Source organism: Phyllobates terribilis, unplaced genomic scaffold (genome assembly GCF_046119375.1).
Source record: "Phyllobates terribilis strain yellow unplaced genomic scaffold, ASM4611937v1 Scaffold_7__3_contigs__length_470593459, whole genome shotgun sequence".
NCBI classification, from domain to species: domain Eukaryota; kingdom Metazoa; phylum Chordata; class Amphibia; order Anura; family Dendrobatidae; genus Phyllobates; species Phyllobates terribilis.
This window is the reverse complement of record NW_027362767.1, coordinates 113,465,163-113,487,390: the sequence shown is the minus strand read 5'-3', so window position 1 is coordinate 113,487,390 and position 22,228 is coordinate 113,465,163. Positions and strand designations below refer to the sequence as shown.

Sequence of the window (22,228 nt, the reverse complement as noted above, 5' to 3'; positions counted from 1 at the left end):
TAGCGTCACCTGTAAAAGAAACAAACCACATTAGGATAACAAGTCCGGTCTTATGTATCTCGCCAAACACGTGGATCGCCATCTCCCTGTCCTCTGAACTTCCGTTTCTGACAGTCCTGCTCTTGCTGCTTCCGTGGCCACGCCTATGCGGAATGAGTGTGTCCCGTAATCTTTGGGGTGGTTCCCTGCCGATGTTATGCATTTATTAAATATAGCTTGGAACTGGTATCTTGATAATGGCGTTCCATCAATGTGTGATAGGAATAAATTACTTTGTGATCTGATGGTTATATATGTTTTTACTATTGTTACCCGACTCAGCATACCATTTGTGGGTTGTAGAAGTTCCCAAGTGCCCCTGCCCGCTGGAACCGTTTTCGATTGGCGTATGCGTAGACGTATTGCAATATTGGCTATGACTACGTCCTGTTGTAATAAGCCTCCACTGGTGGTAATTTTGGATTGAGGGACTAATTCGCTTATGCATAGCGCCCCGAAGAAGGCGATCGCAAATGCAGTAGACAGTAGTGTTGCTTCAAATTGTGAGTGTCATGTTAATGGTGTTAGGGATATGATGTGAGAAATCAGTTTTAGTGACACGGGACGGGACGTCTACACTCCTGACTTGGCTGACCCCTTTTCCACCCTTTTATGGATTGTCTAATGATGAATTTCTTTGTCACATCTCCCCAATTCAGAAGTTGGAAGTGAAATGCTACTCCGGTCAGACACCGCTGCGCTGACGCCCCTGATATACCCCTCATCATTAGCTGGTGGAGAAATTCTATGGTGACTTGTGATCTGGCTTGTTCACATTGGTCAACCCGTCTGCCTGCTACTAGTCATGTCCACTCTTCCCATGCCTTAACGTATGCTTGCCACGTAGACGGGGCAACTGACGCTCTGATTAATGGCATCACCTATTCGCCACTAGATCCCATAGGGAGGGTGGGCAACTGTTGCCCGATGGGTGGGCGTTGGGGGGGGAGCTCTGTGAAAATCTGCCAATTGAATTGTGATAAAGCGTTAGCAGCAGCTTTAGACCCCTCAGCATCGTGGCTAGCGCGGACCCATACATTGTGTTTTAGGCACAGGAATGCTAGCCGGCGTAGTAGGCCTAGCACTGGGAGAGACGATGGTGCCATCTTATTAATGCAGTGCGCTAGGCTGGTATTTTTTGTTATGAAGCGTATATTTTTGTTAGCCAGGCGCGCGCCCCATATTTCTATTGCTACCACTATTGGGAAGAAAAATTATTTTCCGGGCTAGATGCAGCTAAAAATTATTAGTAATTTGAAAGCTGGTGGAGCTTGGTATAGATGGCCTAATAGAATGAGTAGCACACACTGCTAATATGCCCAAAATTATTTTCCAGGCAAGATGCAGCTAAAAATTATTAGTAATTTGAAAGCTGGTGGAGCTTAGTATAGATGGCCTAATAGAATGAGTACCACACAGTGCTAATATGCCCAAAATTATTTTCCAGGCAAGATGCAGCTAAAAATTATTAGTAATTTGAAAGCTGGTGGAGCTTGGTATAGATGGCCTAATAGAATGAGTACCACAAACTGCTACAGGCCCAAACGGTTTTACTTGGCTAGGTGCAGTAAAAAATTTGTATTACATACATAGGTGGTGTAGCTTGCAACACAGATAGGCTACTCCACTGACTAACACACACTGCAAGAGGCCCAAAAGGATTTGCTTAGCTAGATTTAGCCAAATGCTGTGAAAAACACTTGCACAGCACTAAAACAGACCTGCGTGGCAAAAAGTGATAGGAACTGATGTAACCTAGCCCTCAAAAGGGCTGGAATTACAACTAGTCACTACTCCCTAAACCATTGTCTATTTAAGCGAAAATTCGCTTGCAATTCAGTTACACAATATAGCGCTAACAGCAGCAGCAGTGAGAAAATGGTGGCGACGGGGAAAATGGCTGGATCTTATAGGGCAAGGACATGTGACATACACTGCCAATGACACCATGCCCTTGCTTGTGTGAAAAAAAGCAGTTTGCTCCGTGTGTGCGCTGCTGATAGGCTGACAGACTGCACCTCCCCACTGTAAATGCGGGAAAGAGAAAAAAAATGGAGATCTTCCTTATTCCTGCAGAGATCCATCCCCTGCCCCTCCCCCCGCCCCGCTGTACCTTCAAACTGTGTATTAACATTGATTATCAGCATTACTGTGAAAAAATCCAGTTACGATTTTGGTGCACAAACAGTTATCGAACATAACCTCGAACAGCCGGATTTTTTTCAAATCGTTCGGGTTCGTCGAACGGCTCGAACACCGCCCAAAACAGCTCGAATTTGAGATTGGCGAACAGTTCGATTCGAACACCGCTCATCTCTAAGCAGGAATTAATATTTTTTTTAAGACGTTCTGAGTAATAGAAATATTGACTGTTAAGCTTTTTTATATTTTGTCAGATACTTGTTTCACTACTTCCATGCTCTTCACCTTCTTTTTTACTTCTCCCACACTTTCTCCTTCATCATCCACAGCATCTTTTACATCAACTTCTTCTTCACCTTCTTCATCTTCTTCACCTTCTAAGTATTATTCTTTTTTTTTTACAGTCTTCATATTCTTCTTATTCAACTATTATTCTTCTTCATATTCTTCTTCTTCATCATATTCTTATTTGTGACAGGCATTCCTGTAGTTGTTATCTATAAAGTTTGAACATTACACCTTTCGTTCTGCCCGTCACAAAAGATTTACAACAGGATTTGTCCGCGTTCAGTTTGGCCTGCAGCAGCAGGTCTTTTCCAGGGGCACCACGAGGAGGAACGGACTCACCCCCATACACTGCTTAGTCTTCTTCTGCTTATAATTTAGATAATATCTTTTGCTCTGATTTTTAGTCTTATGCTTTGATGTTCTTCCTCTTTTTGTTCTACAGCTTCTTGTTCTTCTGCTTCTGGGTTTTCTGTCTCTTGTTCTTCTGTTTCTTGGTGGTTGTCTTCTTGTTCTTTGTCCTCTTGGTCATCTTCTTCAGGGTCTTCTTCTTGGTCTTCTTCGGGCTGGTCTTCGAGGTCCTCGTCTTCTTCGGGTGGTCTTCAGGGTCCTCGTCTTCAGGGTCGTCGTCTTCGGGGTCCTCGTCTTCTTCGGGGTGGTCTTCAGGGTCCTCGTCTTCAGGGTCATCGTCTTCGGGGTCCTCGTCTTCTTCGGGGCTAACCCGACCGCAACACGACAGGACAACGCATTGGAGGCAAAGTGACGTTGACACTACCCGGAAACAGCTGGCGTGCTGGAACCAGGCTGGGCCGGAGGGAGTACCCGTGCCAAAGACACTGCCGAGAACCAGCTGACGGTACTGGAACCCAGGGTACATACTAAAAACAGAGTGGAGCCAGAGGCCTAATTGGAGCAAGTTTAAAATCCGTAGTAGACTAGTAATGTGAATGTGGACAGAGCAGAATTTGCCGGACAGACAGCTGGGGATCAGCTGACGATACTGAACCCCAATAACACGGTAGCAAATGTTGACTGTGCAGACGACACTTCTGATCAGCAATTGGTGGTGTTGGAGCCCAGGGTAAATACTAAAAACAGAGGAGCCAGAAGTCTAATTGGAGCAAGTTTAAAATCAGTAGTAAACTAGTAATGTGAATGTGGACAGAGCAGAATTTGCCGGACAGACAGCTGGGGATCAGCTGACGATACTGAACCCCAATAACACGGCAGCAAATGTTGACTGTGCAGACGACACTTCTGAGCAGCAACTAGCGGTGTTGGAGCCCAGGGTAATTTTTGAAAACAGAGGAGCCAGAGGTCTAATTGGAGCAACTTTAAAATCTGTATTAGTGAGAATGTGGACAGAGCAGGAGAATTTGCCGGACACACAGCTGGGGATCTGCTGACGTTACTGAACCCCCAATTACACGGCAACAAGTGTTGACTGTGCTGACGGCACTTCTGATCAGCAACTGGCGGTGTTGGAGCTCAGGCATTACAGTTCAGGTGGTAGAAACATGAACACAACAGGAGACCTGGATACTGTTGCCAACCAATTATTTATTCTGGAAGAGGACTGGCAAATTCATGCGAGATCCAGGCCTTGTTCATTTTCTGAAAAGTAAGCCGGTCAACGTTATCGGAGGATAGGCGCATGCGACGGTCTGTTAGTACACCACCTGCGGCACTAAAGACGCGTTCTGATAATACACTAGCAGCAGGGCAAGCCAGCACCTCCAATGCATACTGACTAAGCTCTGGCCATGTATCCAGTGTAGAGACCCAAAACTTGAAGGGAGAAGAGCCGTCTGGGAGTACACTGAGAGGGCAAGACATGTAGTCTGTTACCATCTGGCGGAAACGTTGCCTCCTGCTGACTGGAGCCGTCTGTGATGGTGTAGACATTTGTGGCGGCGGGGACACAAAACTTTGCCACATTTCGGCCATACTGGTCTTGCCTTGTGCTGAGGCGCTGCTTCTGCTCCCTCTTTGTGCAGAGCTTCCTCCACTGCCTCGACGCACTGAGCTGCTTTGTAAAGCACTAGCAGCACTGCTCTCGGTTGGAATGGAGAACATGATGGAATGCACCAGTGCGTCTTGGTACTCTCGCATTTTACGCTCCCGGTTCAATGGTGTTATGAGGCTTTGTAAGTTGTCCCGGTAGCGAGGATCTAGGAGGGTGGACACCCAATAATCAGCCATGTTGAGAATGTGGGCGATGCGGCGGTTGTTTCTCAGGCACTGCAGCATGAAATCAACCATGTGCTGCAGACTGCCAACTGGCCAAGAAACTCTGTCCCCTGCTTGAGGCGTAATCTCTGCCTGCTCTGCATCACCCCACCCTCTCTAGATACTGACTACTAGAGCATTGTGTACCTCCCTCCTCTGGACAGATGTCTTCCTCCTCCATTGACTCCTCCTCATCCTCCTCACAAAGTGTCCCCTGCCTAGGCCTTTGTGAGGAACCACGTTGCGCAGACTGTACAGAAGCAGATGGCATTTGTGACTCCTCATCCTCCACCTCTTCCAAAACCTCGTCCCTTAGTGCTTGCAGTGTTTTTTCAAGCAGGCAGATAAGGGGGATAGTCATGCTGACTAGTGCATCATCTGCACTCGCCATCCGCGTGGAATAATCGAAGGCACGCAAAATGTGGCAAATGTCCTTCATAGAGGCCCACTCAGTGGTGGTGAAGTGTGAACGGCGCGCACTGCGACTTGTTTGCGCCTGCTGCAGCTGGTACTCCATTACTGCTGCCTGCTGCTCACACAACCTCTCCAACATATGTAACATTGAATTCCACCTGGTGGGTAGGTCACATGTGATGCGATGTTCCGGAAGACTTAATCGGCACTGCAGAGCTGCAATGCGCGATCTTGCGTTGCTGGAACGCCGCAAGTGAGCGCACTCTATGCGGACCTTGTGCAGCAGTGCATCAGGATCTGGATAGTCCCTCAAAAAACTCTGCACGACCAAGTTGAGCACATGTGCCAGACATGGGATGTGAGTGAGGTTGCCTAGGCCCAGAGCTGCCACCAGATTTCGGCCATTGTCACACACTACCATGCCTGGCGATTCTCTAGCACAAACCACACGTCGCTCTGCTGCTTGATGGCATTCCAGAGCTCCTGTGCTGTGTGGCTTTGATTCCCCAAAGAAATTAATTTTAATACGGCCTGTTGAAGTTTGGCAACGGCTGTGCTCATATCGGTCATCATAACAGGTAACCGTTCACGGGTCGATGTGGAGGTAGACCGTGACGGCTCTCAGCGCTGATTCAGAGGAACTGGTGTATGAGGAGGAGTCAGTGTACAGACTGGAATCCTGAAATCCTTGGAGTTGCCAGAACATGTACAGCGCCACTCTCAAGATCTGTACCCGGCTCCACAACATTTTACCCAATGGGCAGTGAGGGAAAGGTATCGTCCCTGTCCATGCTTACTGGTCCACGCATCGGTGGTCAGGTGGACCTTGCTACTGACGGCGTTTTGTAGCGCATGTTTAATTTTTCCCTCCACATGCTGTTGCAGGGCAGGGACGGCTTGCCTGCTGAAATAAAAGCGGCTGGGCATTTTATATTGTGGGACTGCCAATGCCATAAAGTTACGGAACGTGTCAGTCTCCACCAGCCTGAATGATAGCATTTCAAGGGCCAGTAGTTTTGCAATGCCAGCATTCAGAGCCTGTGCTTGGGGGTGGTTTGCCAAGTATGGGCGCCTTTTCTCCCATGCCTGTGCTAACGATGGCTGTAGACTGGCCTGGGAGTGTGAGGATGACAGGGAACGTGGTGCTGTGGGTGGAATTACACTGTGTCTCTGTGCAACAGTGCTAGAGGTTCTTCCATGGCGATCCTGTGAGGAAGCCGAACCAGCTGTGTGTGAGCTGGAGGAAGAGGCTACAACACGAGCTGAAGAGGTGGTAGGTGGCGCTGTAGGTTGGCCTAGGTCTTCAGTGTGTTTTTGTAACTCAACCATGTGCTTGGTCCGCACATGTTTCCACATATTTGTGGTATTGAGGTTGCTGACACTTTTCCCTCTTTTCACCTTCTGATTACACAGCTTGCATTTGACAAAGCAAATGTCATCTGCAACTGTGTCAAAGGACCAGGCACTGCAAGTCTTGGGAGCGCCCACTTTGGATTTTGGAAGAGCCATGCTCCTAATGGGTGCCGAAGTGGAGGCTACAGGCAACCAAGTCTGCCCCCTCCCTCTCCCTCCTTTTTGGGCTGTTCGGGGAATCTCTTCTTCAGAACTGCTGCCACCACCTTCCTGTCCCTCACGCCACGATGGGTCAAGGACCTCATCATCTACACCACCCTCTTCAAACAACTGCTTCTCCTGGGTAGTTCGGGGAATCTCTTCTTCAGAACTGCTGCCACCACCTTCCTGTCCCTCACGCCACGATGGGTCAAGGACCTCATCATCTACACCACCCTCTTCAAACAACTGCTTCTCCTGGGTAGTCTCGAGAGCACAGTATGCACCAGAAAGTGGCACCTGAGTCTCATCAGATGCGTACTGAGGTGTGCTGCTGACCATAGGCACTGGCCCACCCGCTTCTTCAGATTCAGAGAGACAAAACGGTTGCGCATCACTGCATACTACCTCTTCTTCAAATTCTCGAATTCTGCTTGGCTGGCCCCCTCTTTCCAAGCCAAGAGATTCAAAGAACAGAAGTAGAGATGGCTCCTGTTCAGGGCTCTCTGACTGCCTGGGCAATTTGGCAGGTGGTGAAGAGACAGATGGGTGCTCTTCAGTGCTCAGGACCTGAGAGGATCTGGAACTAATTGAAGTCGATGCGTTAGCTGCCATCCATCCGACAACGGCTTCAATTTGGTCCTCCCGCAGCAGTGGGGTACGGCTAGCTCCTACAAAGCTGTGCATAAAGGACTGTTCCCTGGTAAAACTGGGGGATGCTGAGTCACTGGTGCCCGCAGCAGGCACAGAATCCCCATGTCCTCTCCCTGCAGGCACAGAATCCTCACGTCCTCTCCCTGCAGAAACTCCACGACCACATGCCTTACTCCCTGCCTTTTTCATCTTGGTAGACTGATAAAGATAGGCAGAAAAGTACTAAGGGCTTTATGTGCTTATTCCTGAACAGCTGCTAACAGGTATAAGAAACACTAATTTTATAAAGTGTGGACTAGACTTTAATATGAGCTAATGTGGCCTACACAACTGTAAAGTGGAGTGTTTGGTGAACTTTATTTAGGTTTTTTTTGTCACAAAAAGACACTGGATGTGCCCAAAGATGTAATACCGATAGTATCACAAACTTTTTGTAGCTATTACAATGCAGGAAGGTAACCTACAATGCAATGGATGAGGCTACAAAAAATAGGCTAATACTGATCTGGCTGGGGCTGCAGGGCACAATGCTGCAGAAAGGCTCCTCTATCTACTCCTATATAGTGTGTTTGGAACTAATCTCGCTGGATACGGATGGAACCACCACACTAATAGGAGAAATCAGGAAAAATGATCAATTAGCAAAAAAGGACAATGTATGAGGCAGTGACGCACGCTGAGTGCGCTACAACCAGACGTGGCTGAAGAACACACCACAGCGTGAGCTGCACTCACACACAGAGACCTTGTAGACAGCGATGAACAGTGAAGATGCAGAGCACTGTGCACTAGCGCTGCAAGACCAAAAAAACTTCTCTATCTACTCCTATATAGTGTGTTTGGAACCAGTGTAGCTGAATACGGATGGAACCACCACACTAATAGGAGAAATCAGGAAAAATGATCAATTAGCAAAAAAGGACAATGTATGAGGCAGTGACGCACGCTGAGCGCACTACAACCAGACGTGGCTGAAGCACACACTACAGGGTGAGCTGCACTCACACACACAGACCTTGCAGACAGCCGTGAACAGCACAGAGAACTGTGCACTAGCGCTGCAAGGCACAGCGATTTATAAAGTAGCTTGGGTAAAGCAGAATAGAGCAAATAGGTAGCTAAAATTGTCCCTCAGAACAACAGCGTCCTATCCCTAACTGAATTCACAGCAGAGTGAGCTGAAAATGGCGGCGGCTTTTATAGTGCATTATGACATCATTTCAGCAGCCAATCACAGCCATGCCATTAGTTAACATGCCTACATGCCTAACAGGATGTGCCCACACTTCTTAGGATCCTCATTGGCTGAATAAAATGAAACTAGCTCATTGCATTATGGGAACTTCCGATTCCGGTATCCGATATTCTAAAAGTATCGGAATTAAGTATCGGAATTCCGATACCGCGAATATCGGCCGATACCCGATATTTCAGTATCGGAATGCTCAACACTATTTGTGACGTGTTCGTAAACTCTCAAATGATGAATTAGCTGAAAATATCTGTGTGATGAAAACTTAGCGCATTTTGTCGCTTAAATGAAAAGCAAACGTAAAAATGGTGAAAAGCGATAAATTTGGCGCAAACCTAAAAACTTAAATTTTTACTCCAAGCAAGTCTCAAAAAGAATAAAGAATCAGGGCCTACAAGTTTGAAAGGTGACCATTTCTCCAATTTTTTTTTTTTTTTTAATTAACTTTAAAACATGTCAACCTAAAATGAAGGCAAAGTTTAGTGTGTCATGAAAAAATAATCTTAAAATCACTTTAGAAAGAAACATCATTCCAAAGTTATTGCAACTTGAAATGTGACACATCAGTACAATATAGGCCTCGCCGTTAAGGGGTTAGAGATTAATTGCTTGCCTTTTCACTAAAGTGGAATACGTTGTATCTGAATAAAGTCACTAAAAATTAACATTTCTTTTTAACAGATCATGAATCTCCAGAATCAAAAAGTACTTGGGTTAGCTGCCGTTGCACTCAATGTGTCTTGCCATGGAAAGCTCTGTTGGCTGCAGGTAAGAGATTGGGTTACTTGTGTGTTTTGGCTCAGAACTTTAATCTTTGAGTACAGCAGTTCATCTGTCATAAGTTCTCCTTGTACTTGGCAGCAGCTGCCTGGCGCTGGGCACTACAGTTTGCTGTCCTCTAAGCAGCTTTAAAGGGGTTGTCTGGTCCAAATTGATAAGTCTGTAGTCACTCTGTGTGACTGTAGACTTATGAATCCACCCAGAGCGCACACTGGGCGCTTCGGGGATTTGCCGGTTTCTGAGCCAGGACCGGACAAGTGTATGGAGCAAGGCCGCATCCACTAGACAGGCTCTAGCCGGGAGTATGTATAGCGCACACATACCCTCCGAAGGTTCCCTGCTTCGAAACCAGCACAGTGCCTGCGTTGGGGGTGACTTGTAAGTCTGCAGTCACACAGAGCAACTGCAGACTTATTAATTTTGACCAGACAACCCCTTTAACTATCTCATGAGCCCAGTGTGGCAGGAATTCACACAGGGACGACACCGGGGAGATCATGCAATATCTCATCATGCCGTCACGCTGTCAGTATTTCGCCCGGAATCACGAGCACACGATCCGGACTACTCACTCCTTGGGCATCGGCGAGCATGCAGAAAGCGTATGGCGTCACACCTCCGAATTCCAGATCTAGGAATATGTGTGTACGCCCCGTACGGTTGCTGCTGGCTGCACGATAGCCCGATAATTAATATTATTCTCTGCCACCACCGTCCAGATTTGAAATATAATGCAGGCCTGGGCAGACGACTGCGTTTTGGTAGCGTATGTGGCTTCGGGGTAGGGAACGATTAAAGAACAAAAGAAACCGAACTATTAAATTTTTTATTTAATCCAAAAGGGAGGCAGTGTTTAGGAAAAATATATACAAGGATGTTATTAAGGAGACATTAAAATACATAAGCGGTTACATAAAATAAACAGGATAAAAGATGACAACTTACACTATACGATCGCGGAGACGATTCAATATAGGTGGAGGAGGGGCTCCCCAGTTTGATTTGAGCATTATCATACCGACCCGCTGCTTATAATCCTTATATCCCCTGGCAATGAGTGCTCCTCTATTGTTCATGCGTTCTCTTATACCTAAGGGGAAATTTACCCACACGCCCCTTGTGGTGACATCATATGGGCCGGTCTCCAGCCTGTACATTTTTATTAAAAATTTCTAACTTCTGCAATAACTCATCGCTCATTGATCGCAGAAGCTTGCATACTACGCCATTTTTCCCGTTTTGATTTTACCTTAATTTTACCACATATCGCATAGTTGCAGACTATTCTGGGGTTTTTTGCTCTACAGCTCTCCAGAGGGGCCTACGACTATGAAAAACTGAGCATCTTGTTTCTTAGCTGTCCCTGCCACCAAAAATATGGGTCCAGTTATTGTCAGAATTACGGAAAATCAGTTATTCCATATTTCATATCGGAGTTGACGTGACTAGAGATCTCTTTTTTTAAGCTCGGGAAAGCAAACCTTCCCAGTTGCAGACAAGTTATTGCAATCCTGCCACTAATTACCCCCTGCGTGTGCCAGGGACCATAGGCTCACATTCTAAGTAGCTTGATGACTCCTCTTGGCTGGCATTTGTTTGTGTAAGCTATTTTGGCTGTGGGTGATAATTTGCAGGAAGAAACTGTAGATTGTCATCTCTGGACTGTGTTAATTGGGGCTTTGTGCTGAGGTTTGCATGGATACAGCTGCGTGAAGTGTCAGCTCTTGTCTGGAGACAAGGTGGATAGGGGAGGGGTAAGATAGAAGAGGAGCTTTGGGAGGAATGGTCAATATTCTGTTTATATTTTCCTGACTTAAATATTTCCCTGACAAGTGTTTTCCCATTTAGTATGCAAGTATCATCTTTAGTGAGGAAGACATTGGATGTAGCAATCCTAGGAGTCAATATTGACTCTTTAAAGAGGTTGTCCACTACTTTTTCATTAATGACCTAGCCTTAGGTCATCAATGTCTGATTAGTTGGGGTCTGACACCCAGCACTCCCGCCAATCAGCTATCGGTGACAGCCGATCAGACATTGATGACCTATCCCAAGGATGAATCATCAATGAAAAAGTAGTGGATAACCTATGTAACTAGCCTTACCGCATGACTTAGGATAAGAAGCCAAACCAGAACACTCCATTTGCAGACACGTGATTCGGATTGTTTGCCCTTCGTCAGTGTAAAGCAGGAGGTCTAATTTGGCTTGGAGAGAGGCATCTGACAGAGCATCTAGGGGGAATCGTTTCTCCTTCTGGAGAGTGCCAAGCCAACTTAAGTAGACATATAGGTCATATAATGTTCCTCAGGGAAATTATATATGAAAACTAGATGGTGGCCCGATTCTAAAGCATCGGGTATTCTAGAATATGTATTCGGCCGAAAGGGCGCAATCAGCAGAGCGGTGTTTAAATTTGGCGCCAATATCGCTGATTGGTTGCAGCCTCCGGTCGCGACCAATCAGCGAATCGTATTAGCGAGGACCGGGGAGCGGCGCCGCCGGTCGGGGTACTTATGCTGCGGGTTGTCAGCTCTCACACAGAGCTGACACCCGCATGTGATCGCGGCGGCGCTCAGCGTGAGCCCGCCCGATCACTGTGCCATACATATGCTTCTCTTTGCGGGAATGCTGCTCCCGTAGAGCAGTACATGTACGGCACACGTCGGGAAGGGGTTAATAGCAATAGGCAGAGCTTCTTTCCACCCGCGGCTGTCAGAGGCACATGATGGCTAATTGAATCACTGTCATGTGTAGGGAAATATGCAGGCTCCACCCCCCCTTCTTTAATTGACAGCTCTGGCTTCTTGCCGCCCCATGGTGCTCTGGGCGCCTCTACTTAGTTATTCTTTGCTGACAGAGTCCCTTTTAAGTGTCAACATAGCTTGTTCCTAGGAGGTAAATTTAACTTCCATGTAAATTATGAGTTATTTTTCAGGTGAACTCTGAATTTACAAAGATATCATTTATGCTTTTTTACTTACTTACTGTCTTTTTTTGTTTTTCTTTTGATAGGTAGCAACCAAAACCCGTGTTTATATTTTTGACATTCTTCTCTTGGGACCAAAAGTTTTCAAGAATGGACTTCAAACGGTGCTTGAAGACAAAGGCATCCTAAAGGTTCTTATTTGTTTCTTTCTCTTTATATATCAATAAGTCAACTATAAAATAAAAATGAAGTTGTTGTGTTTTAGTTGCTTCCCTGATCAGTGAAATCACCATTGATGGTCTTTTACTAGAACTTTGCTCCTTCCTATTTTCTTATAAATTTTAATTTTAGAGAAACTCCTAAAGCCACAATCCATATAACTGGACAAACGCGTATAACTATAAATAACACACACAAAAAGGTTTTTTCACAGACCGAATAAAATATATCTAATAAGTTTATTTATACAAATATAAATACAGGAATATTAAAAGCATTTGTATATAATGAGACAACATAGGTGATGATGGGTACACCTTGGAAGGAAATGCTTATGCTATGCATGCTATATACAGCCATGGCCCAAAGTGTTGGCATATTTGAAATGTTCCAGAAAAAGAAGCATTTCTCTTAGAAAATTATTGCAATTACACATGCTTTGTTATACACATGTTTATTTCCTTTGTGTGTGTTGGAACAATACAAAAAAACTGGAAAAAAAAGGCACATTAGACATAATTTCACACACAACCTTATCCACCATCCAGACTATCCTGCATTGCAACCTTTCATTAATTTTTCTCTGCCATCCAGGGAGATTAGCTACAGTGCCATGGGTTGTAAACTTCTTGATTATGTTCAGCACCAAGGACAAAGGAACATCAAGATCTCTGGAGATGGACTTGTAATCTTGAGATTGTTGATAATTTTTAGACAATTATGGTTCTCAAGTCCTCAGACAGTTCTCTTCTCCTCTTTTTGTTCTCCATGCTTAGTGTGACACACACAGACACAAAATGCAAAGATTGAGACAACTTCTTACATTTTTATCTGGTTTCAGGTGTGATTTTCATATTGCCCACACCTGTTACTTACCACATGGGAGTTTGAATGAGCATCATATGCTTGAAACAAAGTTGTTTACCCACAATTTTGGAAAGGTGCCAACAATTTTGTCCAGACCATTTTTGGGGTTTTGTGTGAAATGATGTCCAATTTGCGTTTTTTTCTGTGTTTTTCTGGAAAAGGAAATAAACATTTGTATAACAAAACATGCATAATTGAAGTATTTCTACCAGAAAATTATTGCATTTTCTGGAACAATTTGAAGGGTACCAACACTTTCGGCCATGACTGAATGTGTATGCGATCAGCGCGGTCATATGTGCGTCCACTTTTCCCTTGTTTCCATCTACACAATCATTACCTCTTATCCATTTGCATGTGGTGTAAGCTTCTTCTTGGTTGAAATTTATATGTCATAGCGGTGGATTATCATTTATATACAGTACAAATCAAAAGTTTGGACACACCTTCTCATTTAAAGATTTTTCTGTATTTTCATGACTATGAAAATTGTACATTCACACTGAAGGCATCAAAACTATGAATTAACACATGTGGAGTTTTATACTTAACAAAAAAGTGTGAAACAACTGAAAATATGTCTTATATTCTAGGTTCTTCAAAGTAGCCACCTTTTTGCTTTGATGACTGGTTTGCACACTCTTGGCATTCTCTTGATGAGCTTCAAGAGGTAGTCACCGGAAATGGTTTTCACTTCACAGGTGTGCCCTGTCAGGTTTAATAAGTGGGATTTCTTGCCTTATAAATGGGGTTGGGGTCATCAGTTGTGTTGTGCAGAAGTCTGGTGGATACACAGCTGATAGTCCTACTGAATAGACTGTTAACTGCTTTTTTCTTGCCATAATACAAATTCTAAGTAAAGAAAAACGAGTGGCCATCATTACTTAAAGAAATGAAGGTCAGTCAGTCCTTAAAAATTGGGCAAACTTTGAAAGTGTCCCCAAGTGCAGTTGCAAAAGCCATCAAGCACTGCAAAGAAACTGTCTCACATGAGGACTGCCCCAGGAAAGGAAGACCAAGAGTCACCTCTGCTTCTGAGGATAAGTTTATCCGAGTCACCAGCCTCAGAAATCGCAGGTTAACAGCAAATCAGATTAGAGACCAGGTCAATGCCACACAGAGTTCTAGCAGCAGATACATCTCTTCAACAACCGTTAAGAGGAGACTTTGTGCAGCAGGCCTTCATGGTAAAAGAGGTGCTAGGAAACCACTGCTAAGGACAGGCAACAAGCAGAAGAGACTTGTTTGGGCTAAAGAACACAAGGAATGGACATTAGACCAGTGGACATCTGTGCTTTGGTCTGAGGAGTCCAAATTTGAGATCTTTGGTTCCAACCACCGTGTCTTTGTGCGACGCAGAAAAGGTGAACGGATGGACTCTACATGCCTGGTTCCCACCATGAAGCATGCAGGAGGAGGTGTGATGGTGTGGGGGTGCTTTGCTGGTGACACTGTTGGGGATTTATTCAAAATTGAAGGCATACTGAACCAGCATAGCTACCACAGCATCTTGCAGTGGCATGCTATTCCATCCGGTTTGCTTTTAGTTGGACCATCATTTATTTTTCAACAGGACAATGACCCCAAACACACCTCCAGGCTGTGTAAGGGCTATTTGTCCTAGAAGAAGAGTGATGGGGTGCTACGCCAGATGACCTGGCCTCCACAGTCACCAGACCTGAACCCAATTGAGATGGTTTGGGGTGAGCTGGACCGCAGAGTGAAGGCAAAAGGGCCAACAAGTGCTAAGCATCTCTGGGAACTCCTTCAAGATTGTTGGAAGACCATTTCCGGTGACTACCTCTTGAAGCTCATTAAGAGAATGCCAAGAGTGTGCAAAGCCGTCATCAAAGCAAAAGGTGGCTACTTTGAAGAACCTAGAATATAAGACATATTTTCAGTTGTTTCACACTTTTTTGTTAACTCTATAATTCCACATGTGTTAATTCATAGTTTTGATGCCTTCAGTGTGAATGTACAATTTTCATAGTCATGAAAATACAGAAATTTCTTTAAATGAGAAGGTGTGTCCAAACTTTTGGTCTGTACTGTATATATTCATATTTTCATCTTTAAGCATTGTTATTATTTGTTCGACTATTTTCTTTATGGGGCTCCTCTCTTAATCACACTTTTTCCTTTTTTTATTTTTTTTATTTATGTATATTGATACATTTAAACCTCATGACTGGCCTCTTTTTTCCTATTCTAATACCTGCCTTATTTTTGATTCTGAAGCGTTACTTTGCCTATCTTTTATATGCTGGTTGTCCAGTGCGAGTTTATTGTTCCAGTCATGTAACTGCGCAATCACATGATCGATTTCCTACTTTGACAAGTGGATTGCTGCTGCTTGCTGCCTCCTCTTGTATTGATTGTATCTAAACATATGACCCACTAATGAACTTTACCATCACATCACATGTACCACGGTAACAGATGCATTGGGGCAATTGCCTCTATTCCATTGACTCTTGACACTTTAAATAGCCATCACACCAGCACCCTGTCACCCCTAGATGAAGCATTTCAGTGCAAAACGAGCATCGGGTGTGGTGGGTCCCTGGACATATATCCCAAAGGTATTTCTCTGCTTATACTTCTATGAATATTTAATACACTGCTCAAAAAAATAAAGGCAACACTTAAACAACAGAATATAACTCCAAGTAAATCAAACTTCTGTGAAATCAAACTGTCCACTTAGGAAGCAACACTGATTGACAATCAATTTCACATGCTGTTGTGCAAATGGAATAGACAATAGATGGAAATTATTGGCAATTATCAAGACACCCTCAATAAAGGAGTGGTTCTGCAGGTGGGGACCACAGACCACATCTCAGTACCAATGCTTTCTGGCTGATGTTTTGGTCACTTTTGAATGTTGGTTGTGCTTTTACACTCGTGGTAGCATGAGACGGACTCTACAACCCACAGAAGTTGCTCAGGTAGTGCAGCTCATCCAGGATGGCACATCAATGCGAGCTGTGGCAAGAAGGTTTGCTGTATCTGTCAGCATAATGTCCAGAGGCGCTACCAGGAGACAGGCCAGTACACCACGAGACATGGAGGGGGCCGTAGGAGGGCAACAACCCAGCAGCAGGACCGCTACCTCCGTCTTTGTGCAAGGAGAAACAGGAGGAGCACTGCCAGAGCCCTGCAAAATGACCTCCAGCAGGCCACAAATGTGCATGTGTCTGCACAAACGGTCAGAAACTGACTCCATGAGGGTGGTATGAGGACCCGACGTCCACAGATGGGGTTGTGCTCACAGCCCAACACTGTGCAGGACGCTTGGCATTTGCCGCAGAACACCAGGATTGGCAAAGTCGCCACTGGCGCCCTGTGCTCTTCACAGATAAAAGCAGGTTCACACTGAGCACATGTGACAGACGTGACAGAGTCTGGAGACTCCGTGGAGAGCGAGCTGCTGCCTGCAACATCCTTCAGCATGACCAGTTTGACAGTGGGTCAGTAATGGTGTGGGGTGGCATTTCTTTAGAGGGCCACACAGCCCTCCATGTGCTCGCCAGAGGTAGCCTGACTGCCATTAGGTACCGAGATGAGATCCTCAGAACCCTTGAGAGCCCATTTGCTGGTGCATTTGGCCCTGGGTTCTTCCTAATGCGGGACAATGCCAGACCTCATGTGGCTGGAGTGTGTCAGCAGTTCCTGCAAGATGAAGGCATTGAAGCTATGGACTGGCCCGCCCGTTCCCCAGACATGAATCCGATTGAGCACATCTGAGACATCATGTCTCGCTCCATCCACCAACGTTACGTTGCACCACAGACTGTCCAGGAGTTGGCGGATGCTTTAGTCCAGGTCTGGGAGGAGATACCACAGGAGATCATCCGCAACCTCATTAGAAGCATGCCCAGGCATTGTAGGGAGGTCATACAGGCACGTGGAGGCCACACACAATACTGAGCCTCATCAGGAGCATTCCCAGGCGTTGTAGGGAGGTCATACAGGCACGTGGAGGCCACACACAATACTGAGCCTCATCAGGAGCATGCCCAGGCATTGTAGGGAGGTCATACAGGCACGTGGAGGCCACACACAATACTCAGCCTCATCAGGAGCATTCCCAGGCGTTGTAGGGAGGTCATACAGGCACGTGGAGGCCACACACAATACTCAGCCTCATATTGACTTGTTTTAAGGACATTACATCAAAGTTGGATCAGCCTGTAGTGTGTTTTTCCACTTTAATTTTGGGGGTGACTCCAAATCCAGGCCTCCATTGGTTAATAAATTTGATTTCCATTGATGATTTTTGTGTGATTTTGTTGTCAGCACATTCAACTTTGTACAGAACAAAGTATTCAATGAGAATATTTCATTCATTCAGATCTAGGATGTGTTATTTGAGTGCTCCCTTTATTTTTTTGAGCAGTGTATATTGTATATATGGGAATATTTATCTGTTTATTGAATTGCCTCAGGTGGATGGTATTAGTGTATGTATACGTATACATGTGTTTTGATATCTTAGCTATATGAGTGCTAAAGTAGATTTTGTCCTTGCCATACTTCTAAGTTTTTTGCTCTGTTTATTTGAATCCAGTGCATCATCTAATGCCATTTTATGAGCCACATCAGCATTCTGTGTCAATAATTTTGGGGCTTTTATGATCAACTCTGCAAATCAATAATAGTTATTATGTTATACAATGGTGTGAGAAAGTGTTTGCCCCTTCCTGATTTCTTATTCTTTTACATGTTTGTTACTTAAATGTTTCAGATCATAAAACAAATTTAAATATTATACCAAAATAACACAAGTAGCACAAAATTCAGTTTTCAAATGAAGGTCTTTATTATTAAGGGAAAAAGAAATCCAAACCTACAGGGCCCTGTGTGAAATAGTGATTGATTCTCCCCCCTCCCCCCACTTAAAACATAAACCACCGTTAATTTATCACATCTTTGGGAAGCTGAATTCAATTTCCCTAGCCACACACAGGCCTGATTACTGCCATGCCTTTTCTCAATCAAGAAACCACTTAAAATAGGACCTGCCTGACAAAGTGAAGTAGACCAAAAGATCCTCAAAAGCTAGACATCATGCTGCAATCCTAAGAAATTCAGGAACAAATAAGACACAAAGTGATTGATTGAGATCTAGGAGTCTGGAAAAGGTTATAAAGCCATTTCTAAAGCTTTGGGACTCCAGCAAACCACAGTGAGAGCCATTATCCACAAATGGAGAAAACATCGAACAGTGGTGAACCTTCCCAGGAGTGGCCAGCCGACCAAAATTACCCCAAGAGCTCAGAGACAACTCATCCAAGAGGTCACAAAAGACTCCACAACATCCAAACAACTGCAGGTCTCACTTGCTTTAGTTGAGGTCAGTGTTCATGACTCCTCCATAAGAAAGAGACTGGGCAAAAATGGCATGCATGGCAGAGTTCCAAGATGAAAACCACTGCATGAGCGAAAAGAACATAAAGGCTCGTCTCCGTTTCACCAGAAAACATCTTAATGATCTCCAAGACTTTTAGCTGAATACTCTGTGGACTGACAAGACAAAAGTTGAACTTTTTGGAAGGTGTATGTCCAATTACATCTGGCATATAAGTAACACAGCATTTCAGAAAAGAAACATCATACCAACAGTAAAATATTAAGTTGGTAGTGTGATAGTCTAAAGCTGTTTTGCTGCTTCGGGACCTGGAAGGCTTGCTGTGGTAAATGGAACCATGAATTCTGCTGTCTACCAATAAATCCCGAAGGAGAATGTCCAACTATTTGTTCGTGACCTCAAGCTGAAGCGCACTTGGGCTATACAGCAGGACAATGAGCCAAAACACACCAGCAAGTTCACCTCTGAACGGCTTAAGAAAAACAAAATGAAGACTTTGGAGTGGCCTAGTCAAAGTTCTGACCTTAATCCGATTGAAATGATGTGGCATGACCTTAAAAAGGCGGATCATGCACGGAAACCCTCCAATGTGGCTGAATTACAACAATTTTGCAAAGAAGAGTAGCCAAAATTCCTCCAGAGCGTTGTTAAAGACTCATTGGCAGTTATCACAAACGCTTGATTGGGCATTAGGTTTAGGGAGTGTGGTAGATCGATCACTCAGCTGCACACGGAGGTAGACACAGGTACGCAGTCTCTTTAAATCTTTGGTTGATTTATTGTAATGCTGCATAAACCAACCTTTAGTCCATAAAAATAAACACAGCCCACTGGGCAAAACAGGAAAACAAAGCAAAAATGGTAACACATAGAACACAGTCCTTGGAGTAGCTGGGATTCACCTGCTGAGAGTTCAGCAACTCCACATGGTCCAAACACAAGCTCCCTTCTGGAGCTTACTTCTCCAGACATTGAACCCTGAATGCCTCAGCTGGCCAGTATTTAAACCTCCCCAGACCACACCCTGGGGAGGAGATATGGAGAACAACCTCCCACCCACTCTGTGGTTGTTCTCATAAAAACACGCCCTTTGGAAATGGAGACTTAACTCCTCCTTGCACATAACATGCTGGAGGAAACATAATGGTTTCAATTCACTGACGCCCATAGCCTCAGGGAAACATATCTCCCCTCCACCACTTTACCAGTGACTTTGCCACAGGGGCAATTACTTTTTCATACAGGTTTGTATTTCTTTTTCCCTTAATAATAAAAACCTTAATTTATAAACTGCGTTTTGTGTTATCTTTGTCTAATATTTTAAATTTGTTTTGTGATCTGAAACATGTAAGTGTGACAAAGATGCAAAAGAATATGAAATCAAGAAGGGGGCAAACACTTTTTCACACCACTGTATATATACTATGACCGTGTAGGATATTGCCATTTCCTTTCCACGTGTGCACAGTTTTAGTTTAAGTTTAGAAGGACCTTCCACCAGTTTGAGCATATCAGACGGACAGTGCACCGGGCAAACCTACATGACTGAAAGCCGCAGGCATTTGTTGAAGTAAAGTTCATTTTCTCCTGGATGCTGGAAATTCAGTACTGTGGCCAGGCACCTGCTGTTAACCTGCAGATATAGGGTCAACATGAAGGTTAATGTATTTTTGGACCTGACAGGTTCCCTCTTGAGGGGTTAACCGAAGCAACTCCATTTGCTGCTATTAGAGGCAGGTGCTGACTGTATAACACAGCCAGCTTCTGCCAGGAAGGATCCAGGCTCATCTCCTGAGCCTGCATGAAAGTTAAGAATCCGACATAATGCAAACTGTTATGTCATATGTTGGGAAGAGGTTAATCCACGTTTGACATGTAGAATAAAGGAGTTTTTCATCTTCATCGGTTTCCACCAATATAATAAGCTCAGGCGTTACTCGTCCTACACAGGTCCTGAGCTGCCTCACCACTGTTGCGCCAGTCTTTGCCGATGGGCTGCAGTGCCGTACGGCAGTGTTGGACCTGGGGAATGTGAGTAACATGAGTTTTATTATTTTAACTTGTTGAAAGCATATCAGGATGAAAAACTTGTATCTGAAAAACCTCTTTAAATATTTCAGGTTTTTATAGTTGCAACAAAAGCGAATTGTTGTTGCAGAAATTTCTGCAAATAAAAACAGTTTGAAGTGCTGATTAAATTCTGAATTATTATTTTTTTTTTTCTGAGACCTTTTTTGTCAGTGGGAACGTTTGAGGGCTTGATTACTGAGTGATGCCATTCTTGGGTGCTTATGACACTCGGAACACTTTTCATTGCATTTTTGAGGGAAGTTTAGCTATTGAATAATTTTTTTATATATTTTTTCTCTTTATGTTGTTTGCTGTATGGGTCAATTTATTTTATTATTTTATAACAAAATTATGTTCTCATATGGCTAGGGTTCACAGGAGGACCAAGATGGTAGCCATGGGGGACTTCAGCAGGGCATGACAAACAATCAGCACCCCACGTTCACACCACGGGGAGCTGATGGAAGAAAGGTTGCACGCTCTGGCAATCACGTCATTTAAGTGCCGCTTTCAGTGATGGATGGACTGCAGAATTGAAATGGTTAAACAGCAGCAATCTGAGCTAGCTCTGGTCACTGCTGATACAGTAACATTTGTCGGATGTGGTGCGTGTTCAGCTCCTGAGCCCGCTCCATTTATGAGGACGAGACGTACATACTAGTGTCCGCCATCAGGATGGGGTAAAAAGGGAGTAATATTACATTGATATCACTTGTTTTTAGCTTTCCTTTTTATACATCCAAAAATGTGATTTGTATTTGCAGCTTGATGTATTGCCTTTATGGTATGTATGACAACGTCATTTTTGTATTTTATGGTGGGACCACCACATGTCAGACCTCTATTGGGATATCCCTTTATCTGACTCAAATCCCCAATAATGTTATCTAATTACCTGGCTGATAGTCACCTTCTGTCTGTTAACGGAATTGATTGCTTGCAAATAAAAATCATTTCTGTAATATTTTTTCAAATGAAGATTAAAAAAATAGTTTCTTGTTTTTAGGTTGTTCATGACTGCCGCTGGCTGGGGAATTTTTTGTTCCATAAATACAGTGTGGTACTCGCCAATGTCTTTGACACACAGGTATGATTTTAATACTAATGCACAAGCGAAATGCATAAATATAATAAATAAGGATATGTAGTATTCCCATGACTATAATTACAGGTGCTTCTCACAAAATTAGAATATCATCAAAAAGTTAATTTATTTCAGTCCTTCAATACAAAAAGTGAAACTCCTTTATTATATAGAGTCATTACACACAGAGTGATCTATTGTATAGAGTCATTACACACAGAGGGATCTATTATATAGAGTCATTACACACAGAGTGATCTATTATATAGAGTCATTACACACAGAGTGATCTATTATATAGAGTCATTACACACAGAGGGATCTATTATATAGAGTCAT

At 44.1% G+C, this 22,228-nt stretch overlaps 1 protein-coding gene across 1 annotated transcript in view; it reads left to right on the top strand.

Moving 5' to 3' along the window:
* The window catches only part of LOC141152924 (piRNA biogenesis protein EXD1-like), a 105,831-nt gene that overhangs the window by 44,614 nt on the left and 38,989 nt on the right, over nucleotides 1-22,228 (top strand). The window contains exons 6-8 of the mRNA XM_073637564.1: nucleotides 9,248-9,334; nucleotides 12,362-12,466; nucleotides 21,812-21,892. Of these exons, the coding sequence (XP_073493665.1) occupies nucleotides 9,248-9,334; nucleotides 12,362-12,466; nucleotides 21,812-21,892 (273 nt within the window). The remainder of the gene's footprint in view (nucleotides 1-9,247; nucleotides 9,335-12,361; nucleotides 12,467-21,811; nucleotides 21,893-22,228) is intronic.